Genomic DNA, 17791 nt, shown 5'->3' on the forward strand with positions numbered 1-17791 from the left:
TATGATGTCATGGGTAACATAGATGTAAAACAGATTTAGTTACAAAGACAAATTTAAAAAAAACTTAATAAAATAAAATTTTAAAAAAATTTATATATTACGAAGACAACCCACTGCTGACGCCAATCTAAACTGTTCCAATGCGCCCTGTAATCCAGGACTATGCAAATTATATAGCAAAATGTCCCCCCAAAAAATGAGGAACCCGTTCCTGTTCTTTATTTTAGCGTAAATATACTAATCTTAAAAAAATAAAAAAATTTATTTATAGTTACTTATTTTTTACTCCTAATAAAGCTAAAGCCCGGACGGAAAAAAGATCTGTGAAAGAAGATATTTAAAAAAATAGTTCTGATATGTCATGAAAATCGAAATGCAGCAAAAATAATCTTTGGTAGCTTGTGAAAAAAATTGGGCCAGAAAACCACCACATGGGTAAAATTTCTAAAAAAAAAAAAGGTATCTGGTCCTTTTTAGGATTGAAGCACCTTGGTCCTTACAGGGTTAATATCAACATTTCCTTTTTGTTAGCCATTAAGGGCACCATTACACAAGTGCTGGCGGCTGCCCCTAGCACGTCTGTCTTCCTGTTAATTGAAATTAGCGTTAACTTTTCTTGTGTAATAGTGTACTTACAGGCTATCAGATCTACACGACTTATGGCCCACTTAGACACAACGATTATCGCTCAAAATTCACTCAAAAGCCGTCTTTTGAGTGATAATCGTTGTGTGTAACTGTACTTGCATCGTGCAGTTTTCGTTCTCCCGTTGCTCATCGCTGTCTTTCAGCGTGCTGACAATGAGCCTTATCAGGGATTCACAGCAGGATACAGCTGATACTATTGTTTCAGCTGTATCCTGCTCCCTGATTACAGGCTGGGTATGAAGAACACAGCGGTCCAGCTCTGTTCTCCATACCGGGCACGGAGCGCTCAGGTGTATAACAGGCGGGCGCTCCGTGCAGAAAACAGCTGGATGCAGAAGACACCCCGCTTGTCTTCTGCATCCTCCGCTGGCAGCGCAAGGTGATGATCGCTCATCTTGAGCTGTAAATGACACAACGATCATCGCTCAAAAGTCGCTTGAGCGACATCTTTTGAGCGATAATCGTTGTCTAAATGGGCCTTAATTTGTTTGTCTTACAGAGAGTAATAGCAATTTTGTTTAGACCAGCTAACACACGACCAAAACTTGTTTCTTTAGAAAGTTTTTCACTTTAAATAGTCGTCTTATGTGCTAGTAGGTTTCCGTAGGTATTATTTCTGTTGATCTGAGTACTTGATCAGTACCAGATTGTCACAGTACTGCATTCAGTTTCACAGGGTGGGTCTAGCGCTGGTCACTAAAGATGAGCGTGCCTACTTGGTAAGGCAGTTACTCGAGCGAGCATCGCTCTTCTCGAGTAACTGCTTAGTGATCCGAGCAGGCTCGGGTGGGCTGCGGGGGGGGGAGCAGAGCGGGGGGAATGGAGAGAGAGAGATCTCTCTCATTCTTCCTCCTGCTCCGCTCCCCTCCGCAGCCCACCCGAGCCTGCTCGGATCACTAAGCAGTTACTCAAGAAGAGCGATGCTCGCTCGAGTAACTGCCTTACCAAGTAGGCTCGCTCATCTCTACTGGTCACCAACCCATCTCAGTGGGATTGACTATCACATTAATGTGTATGAAAGACCTGAATGGGGTTCCCGATCTGTTTAGACACTATTGTGAGGATTGATTGCAGCAGTTAAACAGTTAAACAGTGCTAATCTCATTGTGGCCATTGCCAGCGGTGGTCAGCTTGGCTTCTTGATAAAAAGTCATTTATGTAGCGCCAACATATTCCACGACTCTGTACACAAGTATATTGACTTCTAGCGGTTTAATAGCAGATTGTATAATATAATTAACGCTCTCATTACAGCTCCAATTTTTACTGAAAAACAATCTTACAAAAAGTCAAGAAAATGATCCGCAGAACCGACTTGGAGAAATATCGGGATGTGGATGAGGAGGCGATCTTAAACAAGCTAACGGAGGAAGAAATAATCGCTCTGGAAGGAGAACTAGCAGAATTAGATCCAGATGTAAGTATCACTACTTCTATCCTGATATACTTCATCTGCAGATACAGACATCATTTCAGGATATAACCCGGCACATATCACACATGGTTATTGTATTGTTGTACTATTAGTCAGCGCTTCACATTCTATGAACGAATTGTGCGCAATAATCGCCCCATGTAAATGGCCCCAGACTGGAGCATTCACTGAGGTGGACTGGACACAGAAAGGCTCTTCAATAGAAACAGCAGGTGGCGCTATTGTAACATCAGTTCTGGAATATTTAGAGAGAGAAACTTTAATAAATGTTTTTTTTAGTACGGGAGAAAATGTTTTTTTTTCTTTCTTTTTAGAATATGTTATTGCCTGTTGGCTTAAGACAAAAGAACCAGACAGACAAAACACCAACGGGACCCTTCCAGCGAGAAGCTCTGCTGGGCCATTTAGAAAAACAAGCTAAGGAAATGAAAGACAGAGATGATTTGGTGCCTTATACTGGAGAAAAGCGAGGTATGTGTTGTGTCTGCTGGCAGCCTTGGTGACAGCTATGTGAAGAGGAAGATGAAATAGAACCCAGCGCTTCTATTAAAAGTCATTGTGTAGACACTGTTGGGCTCTTTACAGGGCAGTGCAAGGAATAACTCCACCATACTGTCTGTCCTACGGTCAAGCAAAGTCATGACAGCCAAATGTTGCATATGTGAGAGGAGGATGAACCGTCCCTGCAGCTGTTTAACCCTAATCAGATTAAGGGAGCTTTCACACCGGACGGAATAGGTCGCACGACGCACCACAAGCCGCGGTAAATTCTGCAGGCTACCTGCGGGTTTTGATGCAGAATTGAAAATGGCTTAAAACCTGCCTGCAATCCCACATCAAAATCCACTGTTACACCTGCGGGTTTTGGTGTGGAATTCCACAGGTGCGGATTTGGCTGCGTCCTGCGGCGTAAACCTGTCCCGTATGAAAGGTCCCTGGGGCTCATTCACACCTGCTTTGATTTCCGTTTTGGATTTCTGTCTCTTTTATCCATTTTTGGAGCAGAGACAGAATTAAACAGTCCTGTTTTTTACCCCATTGATTTCAATGGAGTTTTGTAAGGAGAAAAAAAAAAAACGGAAATACTTTCATTTCCGTTTTTTTAAACTGAACATACAGCACTGCAGGCTGCACTATTTTTTATTAAAAAAAAAAAAAAAACGGCAATGAAGGAAACTGAATTATTTCCTTATTTTTAAAAATTGAAATCAATTGTATAAAAAATGGAACCATTTAATTCTGTCTTAATGCTGCAAAAACTGAGAACAGAAATCCAAAGCGGAAATAAAAGCAGTTGAGAAACGAGCCTTTAATAAAATGTTGAAGCTGTGAAGAAGTTAACTTCATCCCTGCAGGTTATATTTGGCCTTGGTGAATGGCTGTCGGTGACAGAACTGGACTGTCCCTTTTGTTCCCTTGTCTGGCAATCGCTGGGGCTCCAGTAACTCCTCCTTAGAACAAGCCAGAAATAGACACTATGTAACATTCCAGTCTTTGTGCTCTGCATATGTGTCGTCTCCGGAGGACCTCATAGAATATGTGGCTCTTATCTTACTTTTAAAGGTTTCTAAAACTTCTTCAGACCCTCAGCATTTTTTTATGTCTGTAAAATTAATGATTTAAGGACCTCCGAGGGTTCCCAGGCTTTACAGAGAATCTAATTCGGGGGAATGGGGGTATATATTTTATAACACAAACCGATAGCATTCAAAAAATGTTCTTTCCAAAACATAACTATTAAAAGAGTAAAAACCAAATAAAGAAAAACGAGACAACTCCACTCAGAAGTCGGGGCCAACTCTCCGGGTGCAGTTTTTATCATGCCCGGTGCTATATAAATGCTATATAGAGCGCTGCTTCTAGCATGGCTGTGAGCTCTCGCTGCTGGATGGGAGCTGCTCTCTCGTCGGCCCATTTACACAAGCAGCACATACACTTAACATCCATCTCTATTTTTTTTGTCCTTTTACATTTTATTAGTAGTTATAGTTTGGGAAATCTATATCCAGTGACTATCGTCACTACAGGGGATGTTTCCCCTGTAACTCAGGCTCCTATGGATGCCCCAGCTACAGTGGGAAAGTGTCAAATAAAAAAAAACACATATGAATGTCCCCCAGGAGGTCTTATATGATGTCATGGGGGACATGGATAGTACAAAACATAATTACATACATGAGTAGATAAAAATTACACAATAAGAGAACAAATCTATACAGAAGAAAAAAAATAGCCCCAAACCGACGCTATAAGCGCCCTGTAATCCAAAACCATATGTACTATATAGCAAGATGTCCGAAGCAAAATAAGGAACCCGATCCTGTACTTTATTTAAGCATAAGTATACAAATTAAAAAGATAACTATAAGGCTGCATTCAGACGAACATATATCGGCTCGGTTTTCACGCCGAGCCGATTATACGTTGACCTCGTGTGCAGGGGGGGGGGGGGGGGGATAGAAGAGCCAGGAGCAGGAACTGAGCTCCCGCCCCCTCTCTGCCTCCTCTCCGCCCCTCTGCAATATTTGCAATAAGGAGAGGCGAGGCTAAGTTCAGAGAATTAGCCTGCCCCATTCCGCCTCTCCCCACTGCAAATAGTGCAGAGAGGCGGCAGAGAGGGGGCGGGAGCTCAGTTCCTGCTCCTGGCTCTTCCATTCCCCCCCCCCTGCACACGAGGACAACGTATATCGGCTCGGCGTTAAAACCGAGCCGATATACGTTCGTGGGAATGCAGCCTCAATGTTAAAAAAAACTTTTCTTTAGGTTTTTACCCCCAATAAAACTAAAAAAATGGGGAAAAAAGTCAGTGAAAAAGAGATAAAAAAAAAATAGCCCTATATGTCACAGAAACAAACGCAGCAAAAATAATTTTGGTAGCTGAAGGGGAAAAAAGGGCAGTAAAATCACCACATGGGTAAAATCCCTAAAAAGTGTCTGGTCCTTTAGGGCCAAAACACCCTGGTCCTTAAGGGGTTAATAAATCTTCTGAATTAGTTCAAGAGCATGTTTCAATTAGTAAATGAATCCAGCTTTGCACATGATTGGGTGTTCTAATTGTAATTAGTTGCCCTGATAATCGTTAGACATGTAGGGTACGACATATACATATAACAGCTGGTTCATTTTTTCCAGGAAAACCTTGGATTCCCAAGATTAAGCCAGTAGATCCGGTTTTAGAAAATGTAACTCTTGAGCCAGAACTGGAGGAAGCTTTGGCTAATGCCTCCGATGCTGAGCTATGTGATATTGCAGGTGAGTATGAGCCTAACCAGAAGAAGAACTATTCAATCTATTGTATTTACTTTAGTGCTTTAGTGTCTGCTGTAGGAGTTAAGTCATGTGAGTGGCCACTAGGTGGCTTAAGGGCCGACCCCTTAAAGGGGTTGTCCAGGGTTAGAAAAACATGGCTGCTTTTTTACAAATATAGCGCCATCATTGTTCATTGGGTTGTGTGTAGTATTGCAGCTCAGCTCCATTGAAGTGAAAGGGAGCAATACCTGAGCTGCAATACCAGGCACAACGTACGGACAAGGGAGGCGCTGTGTTTAGAAGAAAGCAACCATGTTTTTCTAACCATGGACAACCCCTTCAAAGAAATGACTGTCAGAAAAGGGTCCCTTCTGCCCATTAATCAGGAGATACTTGTCTAGGTGTGTTTCCAGGAGAGAAAACTTTCAGAGCTTTTGTGCCTGAAGTCCATTTGCTGACAGGGAAGGACGCCCCTAGACTGATACCCTTGAGGATATGATTAATGGATACTTTGCTAATGTTATGTTAAGGCATTAGGCCGATTGTTACGTTGGATTCAAGATCCTGTTTTAAGGCCCTTTTACACGTAACGATTATCGTTCAAAAAAATCATTGGTTCATACGAATTTGAACAATAATCATTCAGTGTAAACATGGTCAACAATTGAATGGCGAAGAAGAATTTGTTCGCTTTTCATTCATCATTCATTTTATGTAGGCATGAAAATACCATAAATACTCGAGTATAGGCCGAGTTTTTCAGCATATTTTTTTTGGTGCTGAAAAAGCCCCCTCTGCTTAAACTCAAGTCAGGGAAGGGTTAAAAAAAATCTCCATACACTCCTCCCAGCCGGCATCTGTGTTCCCCATGACAGAAAGCTGCTTCAATTTCTGTGTTTCCTGCTGCAGTGCAGCAAGCTGCTTGAATTTTTCTCACTGTCACCTCCCCCCCTTCCCCCGCCATCCTTTTTGCTCAGCTCTGTCATCCCCCGCCATAAGCTCTGTGATTGGATCGAGCTCCGGCTTTGATTGGCTGGCGCTCGATCCAATCACAGCGCTTACTTACACAGTGCTGACGGCGGAGGATTTAAAAGCTGAGCAGGAAGATAAATGGAAATCTCCATTCTAAAGCAGCTTGCTGCACCGCCGCCGGGGACACAGACGCCGGCTGGGAGGCGAGTATGGAGGTTTGTTGTTTTTTTTACCCAGTATATACTGTAGTATAGCTCGGCTTATACTCGAGTCAATAAGTTTTTACTAGTTTTTTGTGGTAAAACTTACTGACTCAGGTTATACTCGGGTCGGCTAATACTTGAGTACATACAGTAATCTTTCGCACATGGTGTGCGTGAACCGTATTCTGTCAGTCATTCACATTCAGTGGTACAGTGAACAATGGGCGAACACAATTGTGAATGATTTTTCTGCCTGTAAAAACAAGCTGCACGAGTGAACTTTGTCGTCATTCGCTCACGCGAACGGTTTATCGCTTCATGTAAAAGGAGCCTTAGTCAGAGGCCAGGCGGCCAGGTATTGTTTTGTTGGCTTCTGCGCTGTGATGCCTCTAACAGTGTGATTACTGATGAACTAGTGTAATAAAAGCCTAGTATATCCATCTTTTACTAAAGTTACGCTTTGGATGTGACTTTCTGATGTGTTGCCACCCATCTGATGGAGGAAAGATGGCGCTCCCCGGAGCCAATAACCTCCAACTTATCACACTAATGTATAAATATTCTTGGCTATGAACAGGAAAAGAAAAAGCTGTAGGATAGCCTAGACAGATAATGAGAATAACTGGGTGTAATCTTCCATCTGATCTATAGCCGCACTTAAGGGCCCATTACCATGATGATCAGCCGTTTAAAAAGTCATTGCAAAGCAGAAGCTGCCGGCGTAACGGATCAGAAAATAATTGACCAGTGCAAGCGGAGCTTTAGTCAACTGCTTAAATGACTAATTAAGAAACAGTACAGGCAGTAGTGTGCCACTACAGATATGCTTCCAATATGCTCTATTGCAATCAGTACCATTCAGTAGGACGTATTCGATATATATAAAACAATATTATCTGGTCCAAATCTATGTAATACTGTTTATTATAGGAAGATCTAAAACATATTAACGTTTACATGCAAAGTTTGTGTGTGCCATTGATCTATACCCAGTCTGGTCCTCTCTGCGGCAATCCATGCCATACTGACCTTTATGCATACCAATACATCTGGACTCGTTTAAGACAAAGCGCCAATTGAATATCTGATTGTTCTATACATTTATCTATTATTCCTTGTACACTAGTTTTCTGGTGTCCTAAAGTCGCATTATTGGCGCACACCCCCAGCTTCAGATTTACTGCATTGTATGCCAGAAACGGGTCTACATTATAGCAGAAACCTTTGCCAGCTGGGAGCTGGCGTAGGTTGCCATGTGGCGCACAGAGGTGCCACCAGTTGAGACAAATGTATTTAAGAGGCTGTTGCGTCTTTCAAACGTCCAAACTCAGGAATTCAGACAGAACTCAGACGGCATTGCAGAACTCAGACAGAATACAGACGCTGAGAATCAGACTTCATGGACAGACTTTAATGCTTGCCGACAGGCGAACTCAGACGGAACCTCAGACAGAACTGCAGGATGGAGAGATGGACTACATACTCGCGGATAAGTGCACAAAACACTCACCTGCACACCTAGCCAGATGGAGTAGCTATAGAATGTACAAGGTATGCGTTCGTATTTTGGCCAAGATACTTAAGCCCACAAGCCCGCTTCAAGAGTCCTCATCTCGTGGGTCCCTACTCTAACAATACAACTAACCCCAGGAAACCTGTCTGCATGTGGGGCCCCTAGGACCCCACGCTGGAACTTGGGGTTCTGCCTGCATCATAGATGAAGGATCCACCGCAGGACACAGTTCACACTACACCTACGGAAACCTAGAGACACGCAGGAACATGACACTGATCAAATCAAAACGCACACTGAACATGCCCGCTCACACCTCATGTTCGGCACCCTGTTCAGACACGCAGGAACATGACACTGTTCATACTGAACATAATGAACAAACAGAGGAAAGACCAATAGCCAACAGCAGAGGAGCTGGTATATATGAGCAGCAGACCTAAGGGATTGACTGATTGGGGAAATCCACACCCAGCCCAATCAATCCCTCCTGTGAAACTGAGCTGCTGAAAGACCCTGTAGAACAACAGATCTCAGCAGAACGCTCTAACAGCTTTTGCCTCTTAATACATTTGTGGCTCATAAACTGGTATATGAAACCCTGGCCACAGTAAATGTGCCCCTTTTGATTTTAATCCCTTAGAGACCAGACTATTTTATGCTTTAAGTACCAAACTATTTTCATCGTCGCATTGCAAGAGCCATAACCCATTGACATAAGCGTACTTTAAAAAGAAAATTGATGACATCCATCAGGAAATAAGTTCCAAATTCCAGACTAGCCCTGACCCTAGTCTTGTCAGCATGGCATATGGCTCCTGCTTACTGTCTGTACTCAGACCAACGACAGAGGAAGAAGTCTCCAAATTGATTTCCTCTGCTCGCCCCACCCCCCTGTGCTAGCTACCCTCTCCCCTCACACCTCCTCCGATCCCTCTCCCCAGTGGTCATCCCCCATCTCACCACTATATTCAACCTCTCTGACCTCTGGCATCTTTCCCTCTTCTTTCAAACACGCCATCATATCCCCACTGCTAAAGAAGCCGACTCTTGATGCAACTGACGCTGCCAACTACCGACCCATCTCTAATCTCCCCTTCATCTCCAAACTACTACAACGCCTAGTTTACTCCTGCCTTGTAAGCTATCTATCAGAGCACTCTCTCCTAGACCCCCTACAGTCTGGCTTCCGACCCCAACACTCGACAGAAACTGCCCTTACAAGGGTATCAAACGACCTCCTGACAGCCAAATCGAGGGTCGATTACTCCCTACTGATCCTCCTTGACCTCTCCGCAGCATTCACCACTGTTTACCACAAACTCCTCCTCAGAATGCTTCGTTCCATCTCCTGGTTTTCCTCCTACCTATCTGACTGCTCATTCAGCTTCTCCTTTGCTGGCTTCACTTCCCCTCCTCTTCCCCTCGCTGTTGGGGTCCCCCAGGGCTCGGTCTTCGGCCCCCTCCTTTTCTCTATCCACACAGCCCCTATTGGACAGACCAGCAGGAGATTTGGCATCCAATACCACCTCTACACTAATGACACCCAGCTATACACCTCTTCCTGTGACATCTCTGCACGTTTCCTCCAAAACATCACCGACTGTCTGTCCGCTGTCTCTAACACTATGTCCTCTCTCTACCTAAAACTAAACCTCTCTAAAACTGACTTACTGGTATTTCCACCCTCCACTAACGCCACCATAACTCCTAGACAACATGCCCGCTGCCTTGGGGTCATATTCGACTCTGATCTCTCTTTTACCCCCTACATCCAATCTCTGTCCCGAACATGTCAGCTGCACCTCAAGAACATCGCAAGAATCCGCTCTTTTCTCACTGTGGACACGCTAAAAACGCTTACTGTTGTCCTCATCCACTCTTGGCTCGATTATTGCAACTCGCTGCTGATCGGCCTCCCCTGCACCAGACTCTACCCTCTCCAATCCATCCTGAATGCGGCAGCCAGGCTCATCTTCCTGTCCAGCCGATACTCGGACGTCTCTGCCCTGAGCCAGTCACTGCACTGGCTGCCCGTCTAATACAGAATTCAATTTAAACTCGCTACCTTCATCCACAAAGCCCTCCACAGTGCAGCGCCCCCTATATTGCCTCCCTCATCTCAATCCATCAACCAGCCGGGGCTCTCCGCTCTGCTAATGAAACCAGACTGAGCGCCCCTCTAATTCGAACTTCTCATTCCCGCCTCCAAGATTTCTCCAGAGCAGCACCGGTCCAATACAATTGGAGCTGCTCATGCTTGTCGGACAGTCAGACGCTCCTCTCTACTGGTGGTCTGTAGGGGGCGTCCTGAGCCCAGTCACCTTGTGTGCCCTCACACATCCACTGGTCCCAACACCTCCTAACAGTCTGGTCAAAACGGCCCAGATGACAGGCAGTTCATCGATACGACCATTCAGCTTTTCCAATGCTGTGCCCCCTCTCTAGTAATCAACAAGCTCTACACAAGCGGAAGAAGAGGTCCCTACACACAAGGAGCCTCTGAGAGCCTTTTATAGGCCAAGGGCGGAACCACTTTTAGGACCTCATGTGACAAGACCGTCCATCTAATCACCACAATTCATCATTTATAGATCTGCCTGAGGTGTAACTGCATGCCACATTTTGCAGCAAAATGACGACAACTTCTAGGGATTGGAGTTTTTTTTATATCAAATAGTGTATATATACGCTCAGTTTAGCTGAGCATGTCTTTTGCATGTAGCGAAGGGAGAAAGCCTTTGCCGGACACCACTAGCGTAGCAGCAGGTTATCTCTGCAAGACTAAAAAGGATCGAGCAAGTTGAAATCCAACTGCCTGAGACTTACTTTCCCCAACGTCTGCCATTGGGGGAGAGTTGGGAGGCCGCCATACACATTAGATATGTGTAACATCTTTTGTCAAATATATTGTAGCTGGGCTTGAAGGACTACAAAATAATACAATTTTTCACTGTTTGTCTGTACAATGGCCTAAATTTTGGGCACTAAAATGGGTTTATACTTTGGGGCAATGAGTACAACCGCATTATAGAATTATTATTAGAGGCTTTTTGCAGATAAGATATGCCCTTAAGGGTGGTTTCATATCTGCGCTGGAGACTCAGGGAAAGGGAATCCCCACAGAGGAACGGCTCTGTCTCAGGATGGAACCAAACTATTCTGGATGGACTCCATTGACTATAATGTGGTTCGCCCGCTTTCCACCCAGCTGCCCCGATTTGGGACATGTAGCGCTTTTTCTTCCAGTATTTTCAGCCATGTCTGTGATGGAACATCCGAACGGCGATTCCAACGCAGATGTGAAACCCCCCTAATACAATGAGAATAGTTGTGTAGGATTGTTATTAATGTTTATATTGTGCTTTATTAGGTGTATTAGGTGCTATTTTACGGTTTTCCTATGTGAACAGTAAAGCTGTGACAAATAATGGCCATTGTATCATCGGGATGCTACAATAAGGTAACCTCCCCGTCAGAGAGGTTTGATCTCAGCAAGGCTCTTCTTAGTTTTGCAGACCTAGAGAAGCTTTAGAGTGTTATTGCCAAAATCCTAATGGATCTTTAATGTGATACTCCAGTTTAATTACATTAGCAGAAGTGGACTATTATCTCATGCTGGAACATTGCGGCCGGTGTTTATCGAGCTTTGCTGTGTCTCACTGGGGGTCAGATGTCTCACCGTGAGAAATGAGTTTTCTTCTAGGGTTCAGTAACTCTTACCTCCTGTGAATAGCCAACTTTGCCTTGGTGTCTTGGTATTTTAAGAGCAGGGGATATACTGTACTATCTGATGGCCACTGAAAAACATTGTAGGGCTTCTTGTGGAAGTGGTGGAGCCTCTAAGGAGTTGGCACAGAGGAACCACTGTACAGCGCCCCAGCACTGGGGTTTGGGGGTACAGTTTGCTGTCGCTGCAGTCATTGTGAAATGGACTTGAGTTTGGTGTTTGAGAAAAATGACGCTTAGATCATTAGATGTCCAATTAGTAGACCGGTAAAACGCACTGCACTCGCCATTTCAACGTCTTGCAAGCTTCTTACGTGGCCATTAAATGCAACTTTAAGCAAATTGCTTTGCGGTTTCACATTTTTGAGCTGTAAGGATCCATTTTTTTTTATTTTTATGGACAGGCAGCAAGTCTTTTTGGCTCGGTTGTTGGGACTTGTCCGTCCCCTAGAGATCTATGTATACATCTGACCAGGAACAGTACCTACGTGTCGTTTGTATGGTTTTTTTGTGTTTTTGTGAGTTTCCCATGCAATATCAGGTTTTCTTACGATACTTCAAAAAGACTTCTAGGCTACATGGCTTTCTTTTGAATTCATTCCTAATGTGTCATTACGTTGTGAGCCCCTCTGGGCCCAGGACTGGCTAACCAATGAGAAATAATTACCTTCTATGGGAACCTCTGTATGTTCTATTTTCCTTCTTTGCCTGACCGAAATGTGTGCGCAAAATACGGAAATTTGACTTAACACATTAAAATCAATGGGTTTTATTCTTTGCATATAGCGTGCAAATTCGCCCGTGTGAAGCCGGCCTTAGAGCGCATTCTCACTGGTCCAAACAGTGTAGCAGAGAGCTACACTGTGTAGCAGCACAGGAACGATTAATGTTGGGACAACCTGTCGGGCATCTGATGTCCGACAGATCATCCCATGTAACACACCCTTAGGCCACATTCAGATAAGCCTATTTTAGCTCCATATTTGGTCTGTGTTTTGCAGTCCAGAATACGGAGTTAGTCTTACTCTATGAATCTACTCAAATGGCTGTATTCTTCACATCCGTTTATTAAAAGTGCAGCATCAGCTATTTTTTGTGTTTTTTGCCTCTCTATTGCTATTCTTTTCTATTTGGCAACTGCAGATCAGTCTTTTCCAAGTAGAAAATAACATATCCGGAGGCAAACACAGATCGGATAGTGATAAAACCCTGATGACACGGGGGACTGATATCATCTATAACTTATCCGTAATACGGATCCATATTACGGACGGCTTACAATAGGCTCGCCTGAAAGCGGCCTTATAGAGTAAGAATTCCGTGCCACTAGATGCGGCGTATCCTATAATCCTCCAACAGGTGCGATACATTTTTACTCGTCCGACCGCTATGTCGTGTCTACTTTCTGAGGATTTCAGGACACAAACCTGACAAGCGATGGTCCGTCCTTACTGCTGTAGGTGACTTGGTCGTGAGTCACGGTTGTTATGTGAGCTCTATTGATTTGCTGCTATTTTTGCTAGTAGTGAATTAGTTTTGTCTATTCCTGTTCACGGCAATTAGTGGATATGTGATACTATGGTGATTGCCTTAGAGTTGGCGTGTTATCTCCTATCAAATGTTTTATTCACACTTTTTTGACCCATTTTTCGTGTGTGTGTGTGATATATATAGCTAGCTGTACGCCTAAAGATATTCCTTTTTGATTGGATGAGTTTTTCAGAATTTTTTTTTTTTATTTTTCAATTAAGGCTAAATCTAGAAAGGGTCAAAAATGAATAGAGGCTAGGGGGCCTTATGCATGGACGGGTTTCTGCTTTTTGAACGATCATCGCTGTAGGAGCCATTTAAATTAGCCTTTTTTACATGCACCAATATTCTTGATCACCGCTCATCAAAAGGCTTGTTTAACCCTTTCCAATCCGTCTGAAGACATTTTGATTGAAGACTGTACAGCTCCGATGTTGGAGGACATCCGGCAGGGTATTCTTACTGTAGATTACGGGCCACTCTGTTGTCGGGGGGCCTCTCCAGCATGTCCTATACCGCAGTACTGGCTCTAGCCAGCAGATGGCGCCATTGTATAATGGCAGAAAGAGAAAGCCCCCTAGGAAACCCTGAATCCAAAATTGGATTGCAAAGGGTTAAATGGACTTCACACAAGACAATGCTGGTTGTATGGGGGAAAAACTATCCTTCATATGACCATTTATCCCCTATACACTTTCATCACTGTTGGCACACCTCTCGTTAACATGGGGAGATATGCTGCCGATGATTGCAGCGCTGATCAGCCGCCACACGAGCATTGACACATTCATTGGTTGATCACATGGCCCGATGCTTGGTCAAATGGCTATTCCAAGAGGATGTATGCCTTATCGAGGGACTGTGTAGAAGTACCTTAAGGCTTTTAGTGACATTAGCGTTCCGACCTCCATGTTGACATGAACAAGATGGATATAACAAATCCTTTTCATCATTTGTGAAGATACATTATTGCATTGTCATGGATCAGTTCTTTTATTGCCCCCCCCCTCCCCCCTCCATTGACTTCCATCAGGTTTTCGTTCGTAGTTTTCTTTAACTGTATAGAATATAAGAGCACTCAAGGCTATTCGGACTATTCAAAAGCAACAAGTCTTAACTAGAAAGAAAACTGCAATTTGTAAACAAAACCTAATAAAAGTTGTTGGACTTTTTGTTGACTTCAGATGCTAAAAACTTGACAGATTGCTATTGTGTTTTGTGTCCCTTGAGAATGTTAACGAGCCAATTAGCAGTTTGTGAGCAGATTTCTCCCTCTTATATAGCAGATTTTCCAGTTCACTTCTTAACAACCTCCATTTCTTGGAAGTCGCAGTGGGGCTTGTAAGACAATGCTTATAATACACCATGTTGATTATTCTTTGTTATGTCCTTTTCCAAAAATAAGATCACAGACCTCTTGGTGTCTTCTGTTGCTATGATGGAACAACATTAGTCTAAGTGAGTTTGTCCATGCTGTACATATTATAGCCTGCAGTTGTTACACAGCCACATAACAATCCTCCTCCTCATGTTAGCTGGTGCCAATAAACAAGTACACAAGGTTCTGGTATTAGTGATGTGAAGGCAAGAAGGTGACATTCTGGGGTACAGTTAAGAACATTCCTACAGGAATGTGATTGTGGACATGGCCTTCTCAATAATCTCCATTCAAGGTTTTTAATCATTTCTGTTTTTGGCAATTTCTTAGGTATATTTCTTCTAATTATGAAACTAATATATTTTGTAACTTACCTGTAAAATGCTCCTCCAGTCTCCCATCCCCAGCCTTTACAAGTCCTAGATGTTCCAGTGTTATGACCTGGACAGGATGACGTTGTGTCTATAGCAGGGGTGCACAACTACGTCTGCTCTTAGAGCCACATTGCCATATGGAACCACTACCAAGGGCCACATGGGTATTCCCATGGTACATCCTGAGTATATGCCATCATAAATTGAAGTAAGTCCCACTTCTAGGACTCCCAACCTATTAAGCGAATGGGGGCTACCTTCCCCCTCAATTAGCAATACAGAGAGTAGGATACAATGCATGGATGATGGATATCAAGGTAACGGCCCGGCATTTCTTAAGTCCTATAAACTACAATGGAAAGAGCTGCCTGCATATGCAATACCTCATATACTCACTTATGGATGCCAAACGTGTAAAGAGACTTTGTTTTACTAATATACAATACGTCCTTAGTACTCGTCCTAATATATAGGGGACCCAGACATGGCTACACAGTGCACCCTTAGTACTTGTCCTAATATATAGGGGACCCAGACATGGCTACACAGGGCACCCTTAATACTTGTCCTAATATATAGGGGACCCAGACATGACTACACAGTGCACCCTTAGTATTGTCCTAATATATAGGGGACCCAGACATGACTACACAGGGCACCCTTAGTGCTTGTCCTAATATATAGGGGACCCAGACATGGTTACACAGTGCACCCTTAGTACTTGTCCTAATATATAGGGGACCCAGACATGGCTACACAGTGCAACCTTAGTACTTGTACTAATATATAGGGGACCCAGACATGGTTACACAGTGCACCCTTAGTACTTGTCCTAATATATAGGGGACCCAAACATGACTACACAGTGCACCCTTAGTATTGTCCTAATATATAGGGACCCAGACACGGCTACACAGTACACCCTTAGTACTTGTCCTAATCTATAGGGGACCCAGACATGTCTACACAATGTATCCTTAGTACTTGTACTAATATATAGGGGACCCAGACACGACTACACAGGGCACCCTTAGTACTTGTCCTAATATATAGGAGACCCAGACATGACTACACAATGTATGCTTAGTACTTGTCCTAGTATATAGGGGACCTATATATGGCTACACAGTGCACAGTTAGTACTTGTCCTAATATATAGTGGACCGAAACATGACTACATAGTGCACCCTTAGTATTGTCCTAATATATAAAGGGCCCAGACATGAATACACACTGCACGCTTAGTACTTGTCCTAATATATAGGGGACCCAGACATGGCTACACAGTGCACCCTTAGTACTTGTACTAATATATGGGGGACCCAAACATGACTACAAAGTGTACCCTTAGTACTTGTCCTAATATGTAGAGGACCAGACATGACTATACAGTGCACCCTTAGTACTTGTCCTAATATATAGGGGACCCAGACATGGCTACACAGTGCACCCTTAGTATTGTCATTGTCCTAGTATATAGAGGACCCAGACATGACTACACAATGTATCCTTAGTACTTGTCCTAATATATAGGGGACCCAGACATGACTACATAGTGCACCCTTAGTACTTGTCCTAATATATAGGAGACCAGACATGAATACACACTGCACCCTTAGTGCTTGTCCTAATATATAGGAGACCTAGATATGACTACACAGTGCATCCCTAGTACTTATCCTAATATATAGGAGACCCAGACATGGCTACACAGTGCTCCCTTAGTACTTGTCCTAATATATAGGAGACCCAGACATGACTACACAGGACTCCCTTAGTACTTGTCCAAAAATATAGGGGACCCAGACATAGCTACACAATGTATGCTTAGTACTTGTACTAATATATAGGGGGCCCAGACATGGCTACACAGGGCACCCTTAGTACTTGTCCCAATATATAGGGGACGCAGACATGACTACACAGTGCACCCTTGGTACTTGTCCTAATAAATAGGCGACCCAGACATGGTTACACTGTGCAACCTTAGTACTTGTCTTAACATATAGGGGACCCAGACATGGCTACACAGTGCTCCCTTAGTACTTGTCCTAATATATAGGGGACCCAGACATGGCTACACAGTGCACCCTTAGTACTTGTACTAATATATAGAGGGCCAGACATGGTTACATAGTGCACCCTTAGTACTTGTCCTAATTCATAGGGGACCCAGACATGGCTACACAATGAATGCTTAGTACTTGTCCTAATATATAGGGGACCCAGACATGACTACACAGTGCACCCTTAGTACTTGTCCTAATATATAGGGGACCCAGACATGGCTACACAGGACACCCTTAGTACTTGTCCTAATATATAGGAGACACAGACATGGCTACACAGGGCACCCTTAGGACTTGTCCTAATATATAGGAGACCCAGACGTGACTACACAGTGCACCCTTAGTACTTGTCCTAATATATAGAGGACCTATATATGGCTACACAGGGCACCCTTAGTACTTGTCCTAATATATAGAGGACCTATATATGGCTACACAGGGCACCCTTAGTACTTGTTCTAATATATAGGTGGCCCAGACATGGCTACACAGTGCACCCTTAGTACTTGTCCTAATATATAGGGGACCCAGACATGGCTACACAGTGCACCCTTAGTACTTGTCCTAATTCATAGGGGACCCAGACATGGCTACACAATGTATTCTTAGTACTTGTCCTAATATATAGGGGACCCAGACATGACTACACAGTGCACCCTTAGTACTTGTCCTAATATATAGGGGACCCAGA

The 17791-nt window shown here is 43.6% G+C and overlaps 1 protein-coding gene across 3 annotated transcripts in view; it reads left to right on the forward strand.

Moving 5' to 3' along the window:
• TMOD1 (tropomodulin 1) overlaps positions 1–17791 on the forward strand; it is a 69237-nt gene that overhangs the window by 23720 nt on the left and 27726 nt on the right. For all 3 annotated transcript variants that reach the window (XM_066604400.1, XM_066604398.1, XM_066604399.1), the window contains exons 2-4: positions 1903–2065; positions 2398–2554; positions 5216–5335. In XM_066604400.1, coding sequence (XP_066460497.1) covers positions 1946–2065; positions 2398–2554; positions 5216–5335 — 397 coding nt within the window. In that variant the 5' untranslated portion in view covers positions 1903–1945. The remainder of the gene's footprint in view (positions 1–1902; positions 2066–2397; positions 2555–5215; positions 5336–17791) is intronic.

The sequence above is a fragment of the Eleutherodactylus coqui genome, chromosome 5 (genome assembly GCF_035609145.1).
Source record: "Eleutherodactylus coqui strain aEleCoq1 chromosome 5, aEleCoq1.hap1, whole genome shotgun sequence".
Taxonomy (NCBI): domain Eukaryota; kingdom Metazoa; phylum Chordata; class Amphibia; order Anura; family Eleutherodactylidae; genus Eleutherodactylus; species Eleutherodactylus coqui.